The 20,218-nt window shown below is 40.0% G+C and overlaps 1 protein-coding gene across 1 annotated transcript in view; it reads right to left on the bottom strand.

Annotated features, from left to right (window-relative positions):
- Positions 1 to 4,267: 4,267 nt before the first annotated feature.
- LOC122797011 (synaptonemal complex protein 2-like) overlaps positions 4,268 to 20,218 on the bottom strand; it is a 345,314-nt gene continuing 329,363 nt past the window's right edge. Inside the window, exons 5-6 of the mRNA XM_044065782.1 lie at positions 4,399 to 4,423; positions 4,268 to 4,287 (exon numbers count right to left, since the gene is read on the bottom strand). Of these exons, the coding sequence (XP_043921717.1) occupies positions 4,268 to 4,287; positions 4,399 to 4,423 (45 nt within the window). The remainder of the gene's footprint in view (positions 4,288 to 4,398; positions 4,424 to 20,218) is intronic.

The raw sequence follows: 20,218 nt of genomic DNA, 5'->3' as shown, positions 1-20,218 counted from the left end.
TTTTAGTGCTATACAGTGGTGGGTTCCAAAAGAGATATTTGCTGCAAATTTAGCAACTTTGTTATAACATTGTTCAAGCTTTAATTTTGTAAAGCCTGGAGGTCAGTAAGGATGGGAGCACAGTAAAGAAGTGCGGGGAGGAGATAAGTAGTAGCAAGTGTAGTTTTAGTTGTGTTGGTGAAAATGTTTTTAGCTCTGTAAAGCATCTCTAGTTTTTGATGAGTTTTTCTTATGCAATTTTGTACATGCAGGTCGAATTTAAGATCAACTATCATCCCTAATAATTTTCTGTGAGAAGTGATTTCAATGGTTATATTATGAAGAGAAGTCTTTAAATGCTGCTTTTTAATGAAAGGGGAATTTGAGAAAAATAGTTTGGGTTGAGCATGATTTCTGAGTTATGGAAGCCATGTTTCAGTGGCTGATGAAGCTTCCAGAGTAATTTTTTGGAGGTATACCATGTATTCAAATGTGGAAATGAGAGTGGAATCATCTGCATATTATATTAGGGTGGCTTGTATGAATATGTAGAGGATGTTGCCAAAAATGTTAAAGAGGAGGGGACAAAGGATAGATCCTTGTGGGTATACCAGTGGTGATTGGGAGGCAAGAGGAGTGCGTGTAGTGCCATTTTACTGACCAATACCTATTGGACAGATAGTTTTTGAACCACAGAAGGGTGGGATGAGAAAGACCTAGTGAGGACTTTTGAAGTACAAGTTTGCTATGACAAACTATGTCAAAAGCTTTAGATAAGTTTAGAAATAAGAACGAGACCAGTTTGCAGTTATCTCTAGCTTTATTGACAGTATCTATATAGGTTACAAGGGCAGTGTTAGTACTATAGGGAGGATGGAAGCCATGTTGTGCATAGGATAGGAATTCTTTCTGCAGAAGACAGTCTAGCAATTGAAGTATTTTGGGGAGGAGAGAAGATTGCTATAGGTCTAAAGATATTAATATCTGTTGAATTTCCTCCTTTGCACAGAGAGAGTGTGTGATTTTGTTGATAGAGTGTGAACATGGAACTCATGAAATGACCTATTTGTAAAGAATGAGACAAGATGGGCAATGCTATTGGCTATTTCTAGGTACTCACTTAGAAGGTTATCAGCTGAAGAAGAGCACAGTAGTCTTATATAGGATGTGCACACAGGTTTGAAGATGAAAGTGCATGCAGTGATATGTGGCTGTTTGGCAGGTTTGGGATTAGAGGTTGAGGAATACTTGGTTAAAGATACTATACTATCTACAAAATAATAGTTGAACCTTATTGCAGTTTTGAGGGGTGATTTATCGGGAGAGGGGTTTGGGTTGAACTTTTAACCAGGATTTAAGATTTCTTTAATGGATGTTCAAAATTTTTAGGGCTGTGTTTAGTACATTCTGAAAGTTACTGCAGTATAGTTTTTGTCATTTATTTGCCTTTTAGTATGATTGTGAAGTATGCTAAAGTTTAAGATATTGAGGCGCTTAATATTTTTGCCATTCTTTCCAGGCTTCTTCTCTATCTTGCATTAGCATTCTACTCTTTTTGGATAGCCAAATTGCATTATTTATTTTCAGTCTCTTCCTACTTGGAGGTGCTAGGATATTTAGAAACGTTCTGTTGATTTCATTTGCAGCATCTTCTAAGGGAAGGATTTTTTAAGAAGTTCCAGTTAACAGAGCAGTAATGAAAATTTCTGGGTTAAACTCGGAAAGGTTGTTTACAAAGTATTACCAGTTATACCCTTCAGTGAATCTACCCCTTTCTTAAGAATAAGACCCACTGACTAAATAGGGGCAGGCATTTACAACTTTGGTGATCTTCAAATCAAATCACCGAACTCCACGAATACATCAGTAATGCCTCCTTTGAGTCACTGTAGAAAAAATACTGTTCTGGAGGTCATACTATATTTAGTGCCCCACAGAAAAGCCTGCTCAGTTTTGCTCACCTCCCATTATATTGCCTTTTTGTCACTGCAGAAGCTATGTTCGCCCTGGAACTAATTATGGCACCCATATGTCCATGGAAACTGCTTCCACTGGCCACAAAACACACTGATACATGTAAAGAATCCAATGTTTTTTACCAGGCTGTGACCATACCATAATTCTTTAACTCTCTGTGAAGCATGCCTCAGCTATTAGGACCAGTGCACAGTCTGAATAAGGTATTGGTTAGCCACATACAATGTTACTGTTCATGTACAATCAGCAAAATGTGAAAGCTGTTATAATATAGATGAATCCCACAGCGATAAATTCTGGTACTATCTACTGCTTCTGGGCTCCGATTAGTTTTGGCCTCATCTCCCTTGAGTGTATAAATTCCATATAATACCCCTATACGGGCATTTCTTTCCAATCCTGCAATGGAAATAGTATTCCAGCATGCTAGAACCCGGACAGAAGCTTGCAATTCTCATTTTTTTTTCTTGTTTCATCATGTTTGTAGTCAGTACTGTAAAAGTAATCAAGAAAAACAGCAGTGAAGCTCTCAACTTTCTAACGCTAGAACATCCTATTCAAAGTTAAAGGACATAGAAATAATACTAGACAAGTGATCATGTGGACCATAAAGATGTATATGGCCCAGCATCTTTAAGTAGAGAAACTTGCAAGTTATCACCATTCATGTCAAGCATTTAATGCTTCTTACCTTCCAAACTGAGCAGGGCCTTACATAAGCCTGGAGTAATCGCAGTTTACCCATCCAGTCATCAGCACTAGCATTAAAAGGTAGCCAGACTAATACTTTGACCTGTAATGGGAACTTATTTCATATGCTAGAAACACACCGTTAGGAACCTATCCATCCAATAAGTCTCGTTTATGTTTTGATGTATTTTAGGTCTCTAGTGCCGATGTTTGTAGAGGCACAATTTGTTAAGAAAGAGGAGGTCAAACATGACTGGGTCTTCATGACTATTAGGCTACTGAGTATAAAGACAGCTATGCTAATCTTTTGGAACAACTTAACCATTCAAGACCTTTAGTTCTCTTGTTTAGAAATCTTTGAGACCCTCCCATGACTGCGATATACTTGCTTTTATACATCCCAAAGGAAGTATTATATTCAATAATAGTACTGATAAGGCAAGAACACAAGGGCAGAATGACTTCTTTGGCTCAACTATATTTATCTATTAAACTGACTGGGACAGATAGGATTTCCTGATTATGGTGAAAATATGAGGACTCAAGTAAGAATGAATTGATAACACAAGTACCCAGGTCTCTGATGAAAGTCACTGTCTGAATAGGAAGCTGAAGTGAGTGCAGCTTTTTTCCCCCAAACTCTAATGTGAACCATTTTGCATGCAATATTAAACTGATTTCAGTATTCCAGTTTATGTGCATATTCCAACAAGTTTGCTATCAGTGGATGTGCAAATAATGCCCAGCATGGGGATATCAGCAAACGTTGTCAACTACCCTTCTGCAATATTGGCTTGGATGTCTGCAAACTAAATGCCAAGTAGGAGATAGCCTTGCAGAGATCCCTATGATACCCCACTCATTACAATTTTACAACTTGTGATCTGCTGGATTGCCACTTTGCAATCTAATGAACAATACAGGTGTTTACATTAAGCTGGCCTAATTTCTTTACTAATGGCAGCATGGGTAATAGTATCAAAAGCCTTGGCCAGGTCAAGATAAAGCAAAACAAAATGTATGCAATGCCATCTCTCTATTTAGTAGATATCACGTTTACCAAGTCAACTTGTTATGAAATTATTTGTTTTGTGAAAATCCTAAATGCTCAGTGCTATACATGGTTAATTCTCTTGGGCCAGATGCAGGCCAAGCACAACTTGTTGATATAACAAGCTATTCGCTGCTAGTGTGGTACTAATGAACTTTAAATAATCAGTATACTGTCAGCCATCCTCAAGCCCATTTGTATAAATTACCCGCTCATCCAATTCACTGCTGCAGCGGGAGTCAGAGCATCTCCCAAAGTAGGGTGAGAAACTTGTCCAAAAGTAGATGGTTGTCTATCACAGAATGCACACATTCATACATGGCATGTACATCTACAGCTAGTTTAGAGGATCACCAATTCACCTACAGCACATCTCTTGGAAGCAGGGAGATGTGTGCATTTAGCTAACACACAGATACAAGGAGGACATCCAGATTCTACTGAGAAGGTACCCCAGCCTAGAACCAAACTAAATCAATTGCTCTAAGGCATCAGTTCTAAGCACTGTCACTATACAATTCAACATAAACTGCAAAACCATATTAATGTCAACACAGCATTTATCAGGTTTCAAATACCAGACATGTCAGCTGACATAAAAGAAAGCAGACTTGCTTGAAAAGCAAAAACGTTTGGTAGGATATGAATTCTGTACACGACTACTTTAAGATATGTTAAGGATGCGATGGAAAAGTACTTACCTTCACTGCTATTTGAGCATACAACCTAAAAAAGAAAAAAAAGAGGTGAGAATTACATGATATATTTCAAGTTTATTTAATTTTACAACAGTTAAGTAGAAAACAAGCATCTAAAAATCTTCTTAAGACTTGTGCATTTAACATATATTTATATCAGAAATCAGTTTTAGAGTGTACTCTTACAAAAAGCAAAAAAAGCTTTGGGTCTATATTAGATCACCGAATGCTTAAAAAAGCAAATGGTGATTAATCTACCCTATTGTAAGCGAAAGCTTAGAATGTCGAACTGTCAGAACAGTGATTTTTTTTCCAAGGGAAAAAAAAAATCACTATTCCCACAAAAAATAAAAAATAAAAAAAAACACTTTAAACATTACAGTAAGTGAGGCTTCAACCCCCACACCCTCCTACTTAAATATACCAACTCTGAGACTGCACTACAGTGCCGAAAACAGCAAAGGAACGAAGTGGCCAAGCAAATTCTTTCCCTGGAAAAGAATTTGCTTAAAAGCTGCTTCGATATTTTGCTGTTTCAGTCTTTTTAAGTTTGACCAAGACGCATTCGAAAGAATGCATCTTCGGTCTTCTAATAGGAACTCAAAAGCATCAGTCAAAAGTGCTGACCTCATCCAACTCTAAAACTGCATATGATGCCGATGAAAAACTGAAATGTGTCTGTCAATGAACTTCTCTGTATCATGTTTTGCATTTATTCTAAACATTTGATATGTTAACTGAATATCTTTGCTAAGCCATGCTATGGTAAGAAATACTGAGGTTTACACATTTCAGGAACGAACAAGTCTGTGCCTTATCACATCACTTGAGGTATGGGTGAATACAAGAATAAGTCAATAATAAACTGAAAACACAGATCCAGGAATGGGACATAATGAAATCAGCAGTACAGTCTAGATGAGAAGAGGAAACTGAGGCTTTAAGACACTTAGGATGTGGGACAGCTGTTTGCTCAAGATGTAAAAAGAACTGGAGGGGCTTCAGGGATGAATATGGGAGATAAAGACAGTAGCCGATTGACTAGTCAAATGAAAAAAGGCATAATGGGACTGGAGATGATGAGACAAAGAATGAAAAAAGGAATGTAAAATTGATAGATATGGATCAATTTTTTTTGTGGAGGGGAGGCAAACATTTGACAACATTAATAGAACACTGATGATCCACAGGAAAGCAGAATGTAAGAAAATACCATTGTTGTTAGCGGGTCTTGATGCAGAGAAAGCATTTGACAAAGTAAGCTGGGACTTTATGAGCTGCGCAATGGAAGTATTTGCATTTCCTGAAAAAAATATAAGGTTGATTAGGAGGAGATATGAGGGCGCAGAGGCAAACATTAAAGTGGGTGGGGTCCTTTCTGATAATTTCTGCTTGGGAAGAGGAACCAGGCAGGGGGGTCCTCTTTCCCCTTTATTTGCATTACATTTATAACCTTTTGGCAAAGAAAATACGGGACTCAGAAATTTATGGATATAATTGGCAGTCAAGAAAAGCTGGCTGTATTTGCAGATATTTTACAGGTTCATAGGTAGGTACTAGGCTATTGGCCCTAGGGCCTATATAAGCCTATCCAAATGGTACCCTGGCTTTTGCCACCCAAGAAAATTATTTTCCTGTGCCCCTGTCAAGCAGAGACACAGAGGTGATCCCCAGGGTGAGTTTCCTATCTCCCATCCAATCATCAAGATTTTTCTTGAGTGCCAATGAGGAGCTTTGTTTGATATAGATATGTAGTTTGTTCCAGAGTATGGGAAGTCTCTGGGACAGGAATCTATCCCTCCAGCATGTTCTGTTTATTGTGGTGATAAGGTTTGGGTCCCTAGAGCGTGTAGCTGTATACCTGACAAAACCAGAGAGAGACATTACAGTGTTGTGGAATATTTTAAGACAGTTTCAAATCTCTTCAGGATATAAAATTAATGAAGCTAAAACAAAGGCAATAGTGGTAAACTATGTCCCACACACAAATTGGTTCAGCAATGCCCTTATTTATGGGGACAGGACAAAATGAAGTATTTAGGAGTATGGATTAAAAATTATTCTGGTGTGGCAGCTAAGTATACGTGGGAAGAGACTAAACAAAAGAGAATACAAAAAAATGAGAACATGTAAGCTTTGTTATATGGATAGTACGATTCATGCAGTCAAAATATTTTTAGTTCCTTTAGACTTATACACAGGTCAGGCATATTTTTTATCAGCCAGAGAAGTTGCGGATACTTAGCAATTAATAAAGAGCTGAAGGACTTTATTTGGGAAGGGAAGACAGCAAGAGTCAATTGGGATAAACCAATTTCTCCCAGTAGAAGAGGGCAGATTGGGATTACCCAATTTGAAAGGGTATTTCAGAGCTACACAGTTAAGGCTCCAGTCAGTTACATTTTAAGGGATGAAATTATGGTCTTTCACTCCTTGTGTGTAGGTCGTAGGATACACCCCATCCATGCATTACTATTCAAGAGCTCTGAACTCAAATGCTTTACAAGTAGTAATGCTTGACATGACACACATTTACATTGGTTCTAAGTTGTCACGACTTGTTTATGTAAGGTCACATGTGTAATGTGTATGGAGCACAATGATTTTCAAAACTAGATGCATTGTTTGTTTCTTGAACCATATTAAATTAATGGCATACTGTACTAGGGCTGCAGAAAAAAAAGTCAGACCGACCATTTATTGGGTAGTACAATTATAGCTGCCAACTGTACCTGATATTGGCTCAACATTTTGCTGTGCCCCTCTAATCCCTCCTAAAACTGATGATTTTTGTGAAAAATACTTGGTGGAATACACTTAATTACCATAATTAGTCATAGTTCACTTTCTCTTCCTGTCAGCTTCTGTAGTTAACAGCACTGTTATTTCAATAAAACAGTCTATGATTTTCTCTGATTAGGTATGGATTTGCTCGGGAACCTCTCCACTGTCCCTGATTTTGACTCAAGTTTTAGCTGTGTTCGTCTTAATCCTGGTTAAAATTGGACTTTTGGTGAAAAGGTGGTGAATTTTATATTGCAGGCATACAAATGAATAATTAAGTAGCAGCAGCTTCTTGGGCGTTTGAAATGAGAGTGCTTTATTTTGTGAATTACTGCCTGTCATTTTTCTACTCTTTTCGAGATGTTTCATTATTAGAAAGTTATACTTTATTAATATGATGACTGCTGTGTATCGTTGCATCTGATTCAACAAATCTAATGGGGACATTTTATTGTTCTGCGGGGTAATTACCCTGTATTCTAAAACGTTGACTGATGTGTTTGTAACAGTGCCAGAATGATCCAGCTGAAATACCTTATCTGGTTTAATCAGCACTTAAAGACCAGCAGTGATCAAGTTGTTGGCAATTAAGGGCATAAGAAGGTAAAGCTGCGTCACGTTGTTATGTAATTTAAGCAGCAGCCTGGAGGTGGTCTTGATGCTTTTGTTTCAAAAATCCACTCACTCTGACAGTTTTGCTGTTATGTTTTACAAAAAGATGCCTGTTGTAGTGCATTCCTCACCAGAGTACCTGTGAGTAACTTACATTATTAATTTTGATTCTCCTATCCTAATAGCAGCATTATTGGAACCATGCTTTAGATAAAACGTACCTGTGATGTGTTCACGGCTTTTAGGTTTACATAGTTATTACTGTTTATTTCTACTCAATAGCAAAACAATCAAAATTATGTTTAATGGACTTGGACTGCAGATGCTTGTTTGAACATAAGGCCCTCCCTTGTTATGTGAAATAATATCTCTCAAGGTAATTTCCTGGGATAACATGAAAAATGATTATTTCAAAATTATAAATCAGTGAAAAGAAAGTACAGCTAAAAGCCTCTTTTGTTCGGTTTTACTATATTCAAGGACTGTTTAATGAAGTGTCTCCTGAATAAACCTCATCAGTACTTACACCAAAGGCATGATTCTGGAGTATGTTAATCCACAGGCTGACAGGCTAAATGTTAAATTTAAAGAAAGTTATAGATACCATGGAGAAGTTTATTAAAGTTTCAGAATGCATCACCATTCTAAGATATGGACAAACTACTAAATTAAACATCGGCCATTATGTTGCCACAAGTTGATAGCACTGATGTAGAAAATGTTTATTTTATCCTGCAACATGTAGATTCTTGTATGAATAGAAAACGCTTGCAGTAAACATTATTTAGAATGCTGGTTTTTGAGCTGGCCAAATTATAGGTTCATAGGTTCATACTAGGCTATCTGCCCAAGGGCATTTATAAGCCTAGCCCATAGTTATTTGGCTTTCGCCACCCCTTTAGTTTGAATAAAACTATGCCTATTATTTTGCTGTGCCTCTGTCAAGCAGTGACACTGAAGTAATCCCTGGGGTATATCTGCGATCCCCCATCCATTGGTCAAGATTCCTCTTGAACAAGGCCAGCGAGGTGCTCTGCCTCACATGTACCGGGATTTTGTTCCACAGCATAGGGAGTCTCTGGGTGATGAATCTGTCCCTCCAGCATGTTCTATTAATAACCGTGTCAAGGTTTAAGTCTCCCGCCCTTGTGGTTCTGAGGGATCTAGATTTTTGAGGTGAAGCATATTCATCAAATCAGGGTTTGACATGGCATTATATGTCAGGCACAGGTCACCTCTGAGCAAGCGGTATGAGACTGAATAGAGCTGGAGTTCTTTCAGTCGGGCAGCATAAGACATATTTTTGAGACCCTTTATCCTTTTGGTGAGGAACTTTTGGGGCCTTTCCAGCTGCTGCAGGTGTCTGGTCAGATACATTCCGAATGGGGCATTGTACTCAATCATAGGTCTAATGAGTGATGAGTACAGGGGGCGATGACCTCCCTTGATCTAGATGTGAATCCCTTCATGATCAGGTGGGCAATGTAGAAGGTTTTCCTAACTACTTTAGCAACATGAGTGTCAAACGAAAGGCTACTGTCAACCTGGGTCCCCAGATCCCTGATGACTTCTTCTGTGCTCAGTGGATTGCCACCTATATGGTAGCTAGGGTAACCTTGTTTTTCCCAAAGGGTATGACTATGCATTTCTTGGCATTTAACTTTAGGCCATGGCTCTGGCACCAGTTATCCGTTTCTGTGAGGCCCTTCTGAAGGATATCTGTGTCAGATGTGTTTTCGACTATGGCCCAGTTTGCAGTCATCTGCAAACTTTGTTAGCCATAACCCTCCTGTGTTTGCTTGTACTTCAGAAAAGTAGATGCCGAACAAGAGTTGACCCAGGACTGAGCCCTGTGGGACACCACTTGTGACAGGCTTTGAGTCTGACATGGCTCCAGCAACTCTGACCCTGTGGGTTCTGTCACTTAGCCAGTTTGCAACCCATCTTGTGGTGTATGGGTTTACATTCAAGCTGATGAGTTTTTTGATGATACCTGAGTGGGGTATTGTGTCGAAGGCCTTTGCCAGGTCAAGGTAGGCTGTATGGACTGCCTTTCCTCATCAATGGCCTTGGTGACTGTCTCAAAAAGTCAACCAAGTTTAAAAGGCATGATCTGCCTTTGACAAAGCCAAACTGGGTTGGATCCAAAGTCTGCAAGTTCCCTATGTCTTTATTTATGAGTTCCATTATGATCCTCTCCATGGCTTTGCAGATAAGGCTTGTCAAGCTAATGGGACGGTAATTTCCAGGGTCGGTGGAGGCACCGCCCTTGTGAAGTGGGACCACAGTCGCCGTGCGCCACTCCTTGGGCACGTATCCTGAGGTGAGGCTAAGATTAAACAGCTGTCCTAACTGCGGGTTTAATTCCTCATTGAGTTCATGGAGCACACAGCCGGGGACACCATCCGGTCCCATGGATGCTGTGTTTTTTGCTTTGGAGAGAGCAGTTCTCACCTGGGCGTTGGGGAGGGGGGGGGGGAGAAGTTTGCACTGAACCTGTCAGCCAGTATGTTGGCAATGTGTGTAGGTTCAGTAATCTTCACATCATTTTGAACTAATTCTGAGCATATCTGGGAGTTTCCTCCTAGGTTTCTAACATAGCTAAAGAAGGCCTTATGATTGTCTTTTAAATCCTTGGCGATTTTTCTCTCAAAATTTGCCTTGGATGATTTTATGAGAGCTCTTAGTTTTTTACTTATAATGATCAAGGGTGTCTTACCTTTCAAGGATTTTGCTCTATCTTGTCGTAGCTTCCTCCTTTTGTTGTAGAGCTTGTTTATGGCTGGGGTCCACCAGACTGGACGCTTGCCTTTGGTACAAAGAGTCTTAGTTTTGTTTGGGATTGCCTGATCCATGCAGTCCTGTAGGTGCTGGTAGAAGGCATTTGTAAGTGATTCAGCGGTTTGAGTAATGTTTACCACTGGCTCAGGGGCCTTAAAGGAGACCACTCTAGTTTTTAGAAGTGTGAAGTCGGCTTTTGAGAAGTTTTTCACTGTGGTCTTTTTTGTTTCAGGTGGGGGCGGGATGAGGACCTCCAGCGAGATTAGTTTATGTTTAGTTTATGGTTGCTTATATTGGGTTTGGTGGCATGGCACTCCCCAGCCTCTACCCAGTGTCTGTCACCTAATCAGAATCAACATTACCTAGTATAGTAAACTCCCAACACAGAGCTTTGCCTTATACCTATTGCAGAATAATAGATTCCATCCCCCCATCCTAACCAGGAGGCTTTAATTATGGATCTTCTTTGAATATATCTAGCTGTACTGCATAAAATGCATCCTAAGAACTAGAGAACTCATACTCATGTTTTGTATATACTGTGTCACATCCATTTACTACAGGGTCTGGATCTCTGGGGCCATATTTTCCTTGTCTGTTCTTCAGTTTATGTTTGAAAGTTGATATCCCACAATTCCACTGGAATGAGTGGGAGTTGCACAATTATGTATGCAATTTTTACGAAAAACAGATATGTACCTATTTTTCATGGGCCACTGTCTAGACTTTTGATGTTTCCAGGTTGAGAGGTATGCTGGTTTGGCCTATTTTTCTATTAAGCCCCATTTATCAGCTCTTTCTGCTTTGTCTGCCTTTAACTTCCTTGTTAGCTTCTAAATTTGAGGTTAAACAATTTCTTAAAGGTATCTTAAACTCCCAGAATGCCTGATCTTCTTTCCCTAGTATCTTAATTTTGTTTTGGGGCAGTTGATTCCTTTTGAGCCCGCTTCTTCATTTTCCTTGCCAGATTGCTCCTGGAAGACTGTTCTTATGTTAGCTCTAACTTCTGCTACATTGGTGACTGTACCGCAGGCTGTTATGGCTTGTCCACCTTTTTTGTTGTTTCATGAGGAGAGGGTGCCCTTGAACACTAACCCATCTTTTATGCCTAAGGTGGTTAATGAGCTATAACTGAATCAGTCTATTAATCTGGCTTTTTTTCCTCTGTCCGCAATCTGACAGTAAAAATGTCCTGCATAATTTGGACTTACAGAGGCAACTCACAGCTTATTTGTATAAGACTAAGGTTATTAGAAAATTTGATCAGTTATTTGTTTGTTTTAATCCTAGATCTTTGGGACTTGCTGTATCCGAGCAAAGTATTTCTTATTGGATTTCTAAGGCTATTTCCTTTTGTTACAGTTTTCATGGCAAGAGCCTTCCTTCTTCAATTAAGGCTCATTCTACTGGAGTTGTGGCTTCTTTCGGTTCTTTTTTCAAGGGCTTCGATACCAGTTCTATTCTTGAGGCAGCTACCTGGACTTTTGTACATACCTTTTCCAACCACAAGTTGGATGATCTCTCTAAAGCTAGGGCAGGTTGTGCTAATGCCATTCTTCATGGCATTTTAGGGGGCTCTTCTGCACCTACTCCTCCCAAGTTTCCTCTTGAGCTTTGGCACTCTCCCATTTGTTAAGAATACTGTAGCAGTGAATGTAAGGACACAGTACAGTTGTGTAAAATCGTACCATAACTGTAGATATCCCTGCCTTCACTGCTGCAGTATTCACTCCCTCCATCCATCCATCCCCCTAGTCTTTTACCTTCCTGGATGTACAGGTTACCGCTTGTGTTTCTTTGACTGTGTTCCTACTGAGGCATTCAGTTCTGATTATGGTAGGCCTGAACATCACCTTTATGCCATATGCTATGCAAGCAGCATTTGGGTGATGTTTGGCATACCTTTTAAAATCAAATAATCTTTGGTAGACTGTATGGGCGTTCGTGCTTCCACTGCAGGGAATACCATCTGTTAAGAATACTACAGCAGTGAAGGCAAGGATATCTACCATTATGGTGAGATTTTACACAACTGTACTAGCTCACCCCTTCCTGACACTCTGTGCCCCAGGCAGCTGCCCCTCTCACCTCACCCTACCTAAACTACTGACATATGTATTAATGCAATGTTGAAATGTTTTGTTTCTGAAAAAGGGGGAATGAGCAGGTGTGTATGTCTTTAAAAATTATTGTCACCTTTAGCCTTATTAAGAGTTCCTTATTCCCTTATGTGCATCATATGGTCTGGCTTTCTTCATTTTATTGTGCAGATTAAAAAAAAATTGTTGGTGCTTGCAACATACAAACTCGTGTTACATCTGTTATGACACATCAAGTACCACATGCTACAAAGATACAAAGAGAATAAAAAAAAAATGTGTTTCTCAAATATCTCAGAGAAATGAGAGCAGAATAAGCCTCTCTGACGATGACAAAGACTGCTGTAGAAAATGTGTGGAAAGAATCCAAGAATTTATTAAAGCTGTCCAAGTGAAGAAAGAGGATAGGCGAGATTTAGTGCAGCACAATACAAACAACTTCATTTGGACAAAATAAACCTAGTCTGAAGCTTCTGCTGGGGGAGGGAAATGATGACAAACCGTGCAGGAAAAATTGGGGTTTTGTCTACCCTTGGACTGGGCCATCAAGAGTAGAATAAAACATTGGCAGCAACAAACAGAAAAGCAGGGGGTGCATCCTCAGGACATGCTCAAATCAAAGCAATTTTCACAATCTACCAGGTCGTGGTCAAACCACATTTTTAATAGTGTGTGTAGTTTTATTGCCGTAAAAGAAAAGGAGACACCTTTTTCTGGAAACGGTCCATAGGAAAGGCACTGGAAATTTGTGCGAGATGTATGGGTAAAGATAATCAGGAGCCAGAATAAGTGCAGTTGTGTAAGTAAAACTTACTGTAACAGTAGTTATTGTAATATATCACTGTTGCAGTTGCCCAAGCTAAACAGGTTATATCCTGCCCAGGATATAACTACTGACCAGCTTCTCAGAGCTTTAGGGCACCTTTCACACACCCTAACCATAAGGAGACTTGTGGAGAAACATATAAAAGAAGTGGCTAAGGAACCAAAGATTTCTGAGATTTCTTGCCTGAAGAATGGTGAATAGAGCACGGAAACATATAAGGTAATAATAGCCAGAAGGCATAGCCATTAGCTGCAAGCCATTTACAAATGAAGACAGAAAAGTAATGTATATGTTTCTATATGTTTACTATCACAATCTTGAAATGCACAATACAAGGACCATTAATATCAGAGACCAAAACATTGAAGACCACAGTATCAAACTTCAGAACTTGCAGGACATCCAGACTATGCAAAATTTTCTCCTTCATTCTTTGGTTCTGGATAAAACACACGGAGATTAATAGATTATCTCAAAATAAACTCTGTGACCATTTTAGGCATGAAAGTCAGATTCGTTCCTAAAAAAACCCTATCATTTATCATTGTAAAAGGTAAGGCAGGGCTAGCTAACTATAAGGGGCTTACAATTCAGGTACCCCTTTAAGCAGACACTGGAGCAATGAGGTGTAGTCTCTTCCATGTCATGACACACAGCTCTCTTAATGAGCTGGTTCAAATGGAGCAATGGTAAGCTTTTCAAACACAAAAGAAATTCCAAGGTGGAGTCTGCTGCCTTCTAGTTTGAACATTTAAGACCACTTTAATGTGAGGATAGAAGGGGGATCCAAGGGCAAACAAACAGAGATGGTGGACAAATGGAGGCAAAGCTATAATACACAAGCACTCATAATAACAACCAGGTTGTAAGAAATGCGCACACTACACCCACCACACATGGTTTGGACCAGACATGACACCAACATATGCTGAAGCATTTAAAAGTAATCATTCTAAACTCCAAAGACTTCCCAAGCATTGGACCTACAGCACATATCCTCAGCAGCCCCAAAAGCACTCCACCAAAACAATACCCACCACAACACATACAGCCACATCTCATGGAGCCTCAACTTCTAAGCCCAAAAGGAAAGCCACCACATAACCCAATATTTTGGGTCACAGAAGACTATATTGTGAGAAAAAGATGACCTACTTGCTGATCTGAGCTAGGAGAAAGTCATGGTCAGTTGTCCATCAGAGACCATGATCCAACAGATCACACTTGTACTCTGGTCACTGGATCACAAGTACCAGTATGATTCAGTCACAGACTATGTGGGTGTAATTGACCAGAGACGTACTTCCCTGGACTATATGAATAGAAACATTATGGACCTCTTGTACTGTGTATCCCAGGCTGGTATGAGTCTAGCACTTAGCATCATTCTATTTTCACAAAAGATATTGCCACAATATGAACAGAAGGCGAGTTACTTTAATAATTAGCTTCCATTCTAGTGTCATACCAAGCAGGTGCAATATTTGCCAGTATGGAAGGATATGGTTGACAGACCACATTGCTTTGCCATAGATGGTCTGCACATGTCCCCTCTAGGTTTCTGAATATTGGCCAAAATGTTATCCTCCCTAGTACCTTTTTCAAGCAATGCCAAACTGACAAGCCTTCCAGAATAGCAAAATCAACCAGAGAGAATCTAAAGGTTTTACTGCTCAATGCCAGGAGTCTCAACAAGAAAATCCACTCCCTCCAGGCTTTCCTCACCCTGGAGGATGCAGACATCTATGCAGTTATACAAACATGGTTTGAAGCCACACAGTGCACCCCAGCAGTGCAGGGCTGGAATGACTTTCACACATTTAGGCCAACTACTGTACAGGCAAGGACTAAAAAGACAGAGGTGTCTCAATCTACATCAATAAGAAGCTCACCTAAAGGCTGGCTGAAGAGCAGAAAACCAAAATATGTCCCCAGCGTGACCCAGACCCCCACACCCCCTGCTACTTATATATTACAACTCCAAGATTGCACTACAGTGCTGACAAGGGTATATCCTTGCCCTGATGTCAACATTATTTTGACAGGTAATTTGCATGCATGAACTGTCGACGAAATGAACCAATTAATATTCATGTGTCGATGATATGGTAAACGGTAACCACATTTTTAAAATGTGTAATGATGTTCACTGGGAACAGAGGAGATTATGAACCTTAGGATTTTGTTTTTGGTGACTTGTAGTATGTGGGTTTTATGGTAAAAGTAGGGCATTTAATGGTAGGCAATATTCTAATCTTAGCAAAAGAATATTATAGAGTGCTAGGACCTCCAAAAGCAAGTCATTCTCCATGGCCTACTGATCAGTGGCGTAGCTACAGTTTGCACTGCCTAGGGCTATCCGAGATTGCTGCCCTTCTCCCCTCAGAAAATCATGGTCGAATGGGGCCTCCCCCCTGCAGCCATTCCAATGTCCTATAAACATATAACTTTCTTTCTATTTACTTATTAATAGGACGGCTTCCACTGCATTTCAAAGAAATCTCACTCAAAGTCATGCTAAGCACATACAAGCATAGCACACAAAACACACACAGACACTACATATATATATATATATATATATATGTGCGTGTACACACACATCTATATATAGATATATGTGTGTACATATATATATATATATATATATATATATATATATATATATATATATATAGTTTACCTTGAAAACCGCGATTTGCAGAAGGGTGAGTGTTCATATGAGCGACTCAAAGCCATGAAACTAACAATGTCAACAAACCTACATGTTCGAAAAACAGCAAATTGAACAAAAGATTCGCTGTTTTTCGAACATGGAAGTAGAAGAAAAAAAGGGCAAGCCCCCCTGCACCCCCCCACACCCCCCCTACTTTATTATTCTAACTCCGAGATCGCATTACAGTGGGGAAAGGAACCATTTCCCGATCCCCACTATAGTGCAATCTGCCCCTAATTGTTGAATGTGCAATGAGCGAATCTCACTGTGCATTCGCTCATTGCACATTCAAACCTTTTTCCGTTCGGCGTTTGCGAACCTTGCAAACTGCCTTTCGGATATGTGCTGTTCGCCCTTTTGCAAATCGCGGTTTTAAAGCTAAACCTATATATATATATATATATATATATATATATATATATATATATATATATATATAGTTTTACTATCAAAAGACTGCAAATCATATGGTCGACATTTAGAATATCGAAAGTAGTTTCTCCAAATGTCATAAATCCTGAAAAAAAATATCAAATTTTAAACGGTCGAAAAACACATGCAGCGCTGACAGTATTGTTTTTACAGGGGGCAAGCCCCCCTGCAACCCCCACACCCCCTGCTACTTATATATTACAACTCCAAGATTGCACTACAGTGCTGACAAGGGTATATCCTTGCCCTGATGTCAACTTTATTTTGACAGATAATTTGCATGCATGAACTGTCGACAAAATGAACCAATTAATATTCATGTGTCGATGATATGGGTTCCTCATATGAACGTTAGATCTTTTGAATTTCAACCATTTGATAGTAAACTATAAATATACATATATATATATATATATATATATATACATATATATATATATATATATATATATATATATTTATTTAGATAGAGAAATGACATATCAAATTGCAATTTTCTTGAAAGTTGATGCATGAAAAAATATACCTTGACTTTTTTCAGTGAAGCAAGCCCCATGAATTCACACACATTCATATATACTAACTTCAAGATTGTACAGCTGCATAGCTCTTAACCTCTTAGCACAAAAAAACTGTCAGCCCCAAAAATAGGGACAAATTTACTTAGAAAATTGCTAGAATAAAAGGTGTATTACCATGCATTTTGTGAAGACTACAAAGTCTGAAATTCAAATGCCTGTCATTATTTAGTGAATTCAATCCTCACTGATTTATGTTCATAGGTGTGTACTAGGCTAATGGCCATGGAGCCTTTAAAAGCCTAGCCCATAGAAGTGCCCTGGCACTGTGCTGCCCGACATTAGTTTCCAGTGCCTCTATTAAGTACAGCCACTGGAGTGATCCCCTGGGTGAACTTTCTATTTCCCATCCACTCAAGATTTCTCTTGAAGAGGGCCAGTGAGGTGCTCTGCTTGACATGTATGGGAAGTCTATTCCAGAGCATGGGTAGTCTCTGGGTTATGAACCTGTCCCTCCAGCACGTTCTGTTGATTGGGGTAATGAGGTTGAGGTCTCTGAAGCATGTAGCATGGAGGGATTGGGATTTCTTTAGATGTAGCATTTCTAACACAGCTGGATCAGACATGGCTTTGTAAGTTAAGCAGAGATCACCTCCTAGTAGACAATATGAGAAAGAATAGCTGGAGTTTTTTTGAGTATGTCCATGTAGGACATGTATTTAAGGCCTAGGATCCTCTTAGTGAGGTACTTTTGTGGCCTCTCCAGCAGTTGCAGGTGTCTAGTGAGGTACATGTCAAATGGGGCATTATACTATGAGGGAAGAGGAGAGAGAAATGATTACCTCTTTCTTCCTGGATGCAAAACCCTTGGTAATAAGATGTACCACATGGGACTTTCTGACCACATTGGCAATCTGGTGGTCAAAGGAGAGGTCGATGTCAACTTGTGTCCCCAGATCTCTTAAAACACCTTTAGTGGGCTCCCATCGATGTGGAAATTAGTGGGAACTGAGGTTTTTCCCAAAGGGGTGATAATGTATTTTTGGGCATTAAACTTAAGGCCATGGTTTTGACACCAGTCATTGGTCTCAGTGAAGCCTTTCTATAGGATGTCTGCATCACTTGGAGAGTTAATAATGGTGCCCAGCTAGTAATTATCTGCAAACATGGTCAGCCAGAGTCCCTCTGTGTTGGCCTGTACTTCCAAGAAGTAGATGCCAAACAGAAGAGGACCCAGGACTGATCCCTGTGGGAATCCCACCTCATGACTGGTATGCAGTCTGACTTGGAGTCTGCTACTTTCACATTGTGGGTTCTACCCATGAGTCAATTTGCAACCCACCTAACGATATAGGGGCTGATGCCTAGTTTGGTGACTTTATCAATAATTCATGAGTAAGGAATGGTATCAAAGGCCTTGGCCAGATTAAGGTAGGCTGTATGAAATGCCTTACCCTTCATCCACAGCTCTGGTGACTGACTCAAAGAAGTGAACCAGATTGAGCAGGCATGATCTACCATTCACAAAACCAAATTGCATGGGATGTAGAGTTTGGAGATTCCCTATATCCTTGTTAATTAGGTCCACGACGATGCACTCCATAGCCTTATATATCAGACTCGTCAAGCAAATGGGGTGATAATTTCCAGGATCTGTAGTCGCTCCTCCTTTATGGAGAGGGATGACTGCAGCAGTGCACCATTCAGTAGGGACAAAGCCTGAGGTGAGGCTGTGAGTGAACAGGGCACACAGTTGTGGTGCCAGTTCACTTTGTAATTCATGAAGAACACAGCCAGGTATATTATGATGTTCCAGGGAAGCTGTAATCTTGGTCTTGGACATTGCAGCTTTAACCTGTGCTGCAGTAATGCTGGGTGCCTAGCTTCCGATACTGAGATTAGCCCTTGGGGGGGGGGGGGTAAAGTTGGCACTGAATCTGTCAGCCAGAATGTTGGCAATATCTGTTAGCTCAGTATAGGAGGTACCATTGTGCAGTAACTCAGAGCAAATTTGGGTATTGCCGTGGAGATTCTTGATAGAATCATAGAAGACTATAGCTATAGAAGGCTTTGTAGTGTTTTTAGTATCTGCTGCAATTCTGCCTTCATAGCTGGCTTTGGAGGTTTCAATAAGGGATCTCACCTTTTTGTTGCGGGTAATAAGGAAAGTTTTCCAGTCCTGGGGCTTAATCTTTTTCTATAACAGTTTCTTCCTTCCATTGTAGAGTTTTTTAATGGCAATGGACCACCAGATTGGCTTCCTTTTTTGGAGGAGAGCGTCTTGGTTCTGTTGGGTATGGCTAGTTCCATGCATTTATGTGCGTGTTTGTACAGTGCATTGGTGTATGATTCTGCAGTCATGCATCTATTTTCCACTGGCATGGGTGCCATGAAGTTAGCCACTTCTGCTTTTAGGAGTCCAAACTCAGCCTTGGAGAAGTGTTTCATGGTGGATACCTTTGTGGATTTCCATGGTGATTAGTTTGTGGTCGGATCTAACCAGGGAGGAATTTACTACTGGTATAGAGCAACAGTTGCCCATGTTAGTAATAACCAGGTGAAGGATAGATGTTGCTTCTTCTAGTGGGGGATAAGAATGAGATGGTCCAGGGCACTGGAATCGATGAATTCCAGGTAGCATTGTGTCAGTGCATTGGTGCATGAGTAGCTTTCCCAGTTGATGGAGGGGTAGTTGAAGTAACCTAGTATGAGAGTGTTGGGTTGGTTCTAGTTTCCAGGTTGATTAGGAATGCAGAGTTTGAGTCTTGGGACATGGCTGGGGATCTATAGCAGGCTACGACCTGAATCACCATCTTACACAATGTTAGCTGTACCTGGAGCATCTCAGATGCATTATGCTGGGCTACTAGTCTGGAGGTATGCATATCCTTTATGAATATGGAGAAACTACTGCCTTTGCAGTTTTGGTCCATGCTCTGGGGCCAAAAGGTGTGGAATGAGTTATATAGCCTGGTAGCACAGGGGCGATTTTTGCTGCTTTAAACCAGGTCTCCATTACAGCATAAATGTCGATGTTCTCCATTTTGAGAAGTGC

This window comes from Protopterus annectens, chromosome 3.part0, assembly GCF_019279795.1.
Source record: "Protopterus annectens isolate FY-2018-M chromosome 3.part0, PAN1.0, whole genome shotgun sequence".
Taxonomy (NCBI): domain Eukaryota; kingdom Metazoa; phylum Chordata; order Ceratodontiformes; family Protopteridae; genus Protopterus; species Protopterus annectens.
The sequence above is the reverse complement of the archived record's forward strand: the minus strand, read 5'-3'. Positions and strand labels throughout refer to the sequence as shown.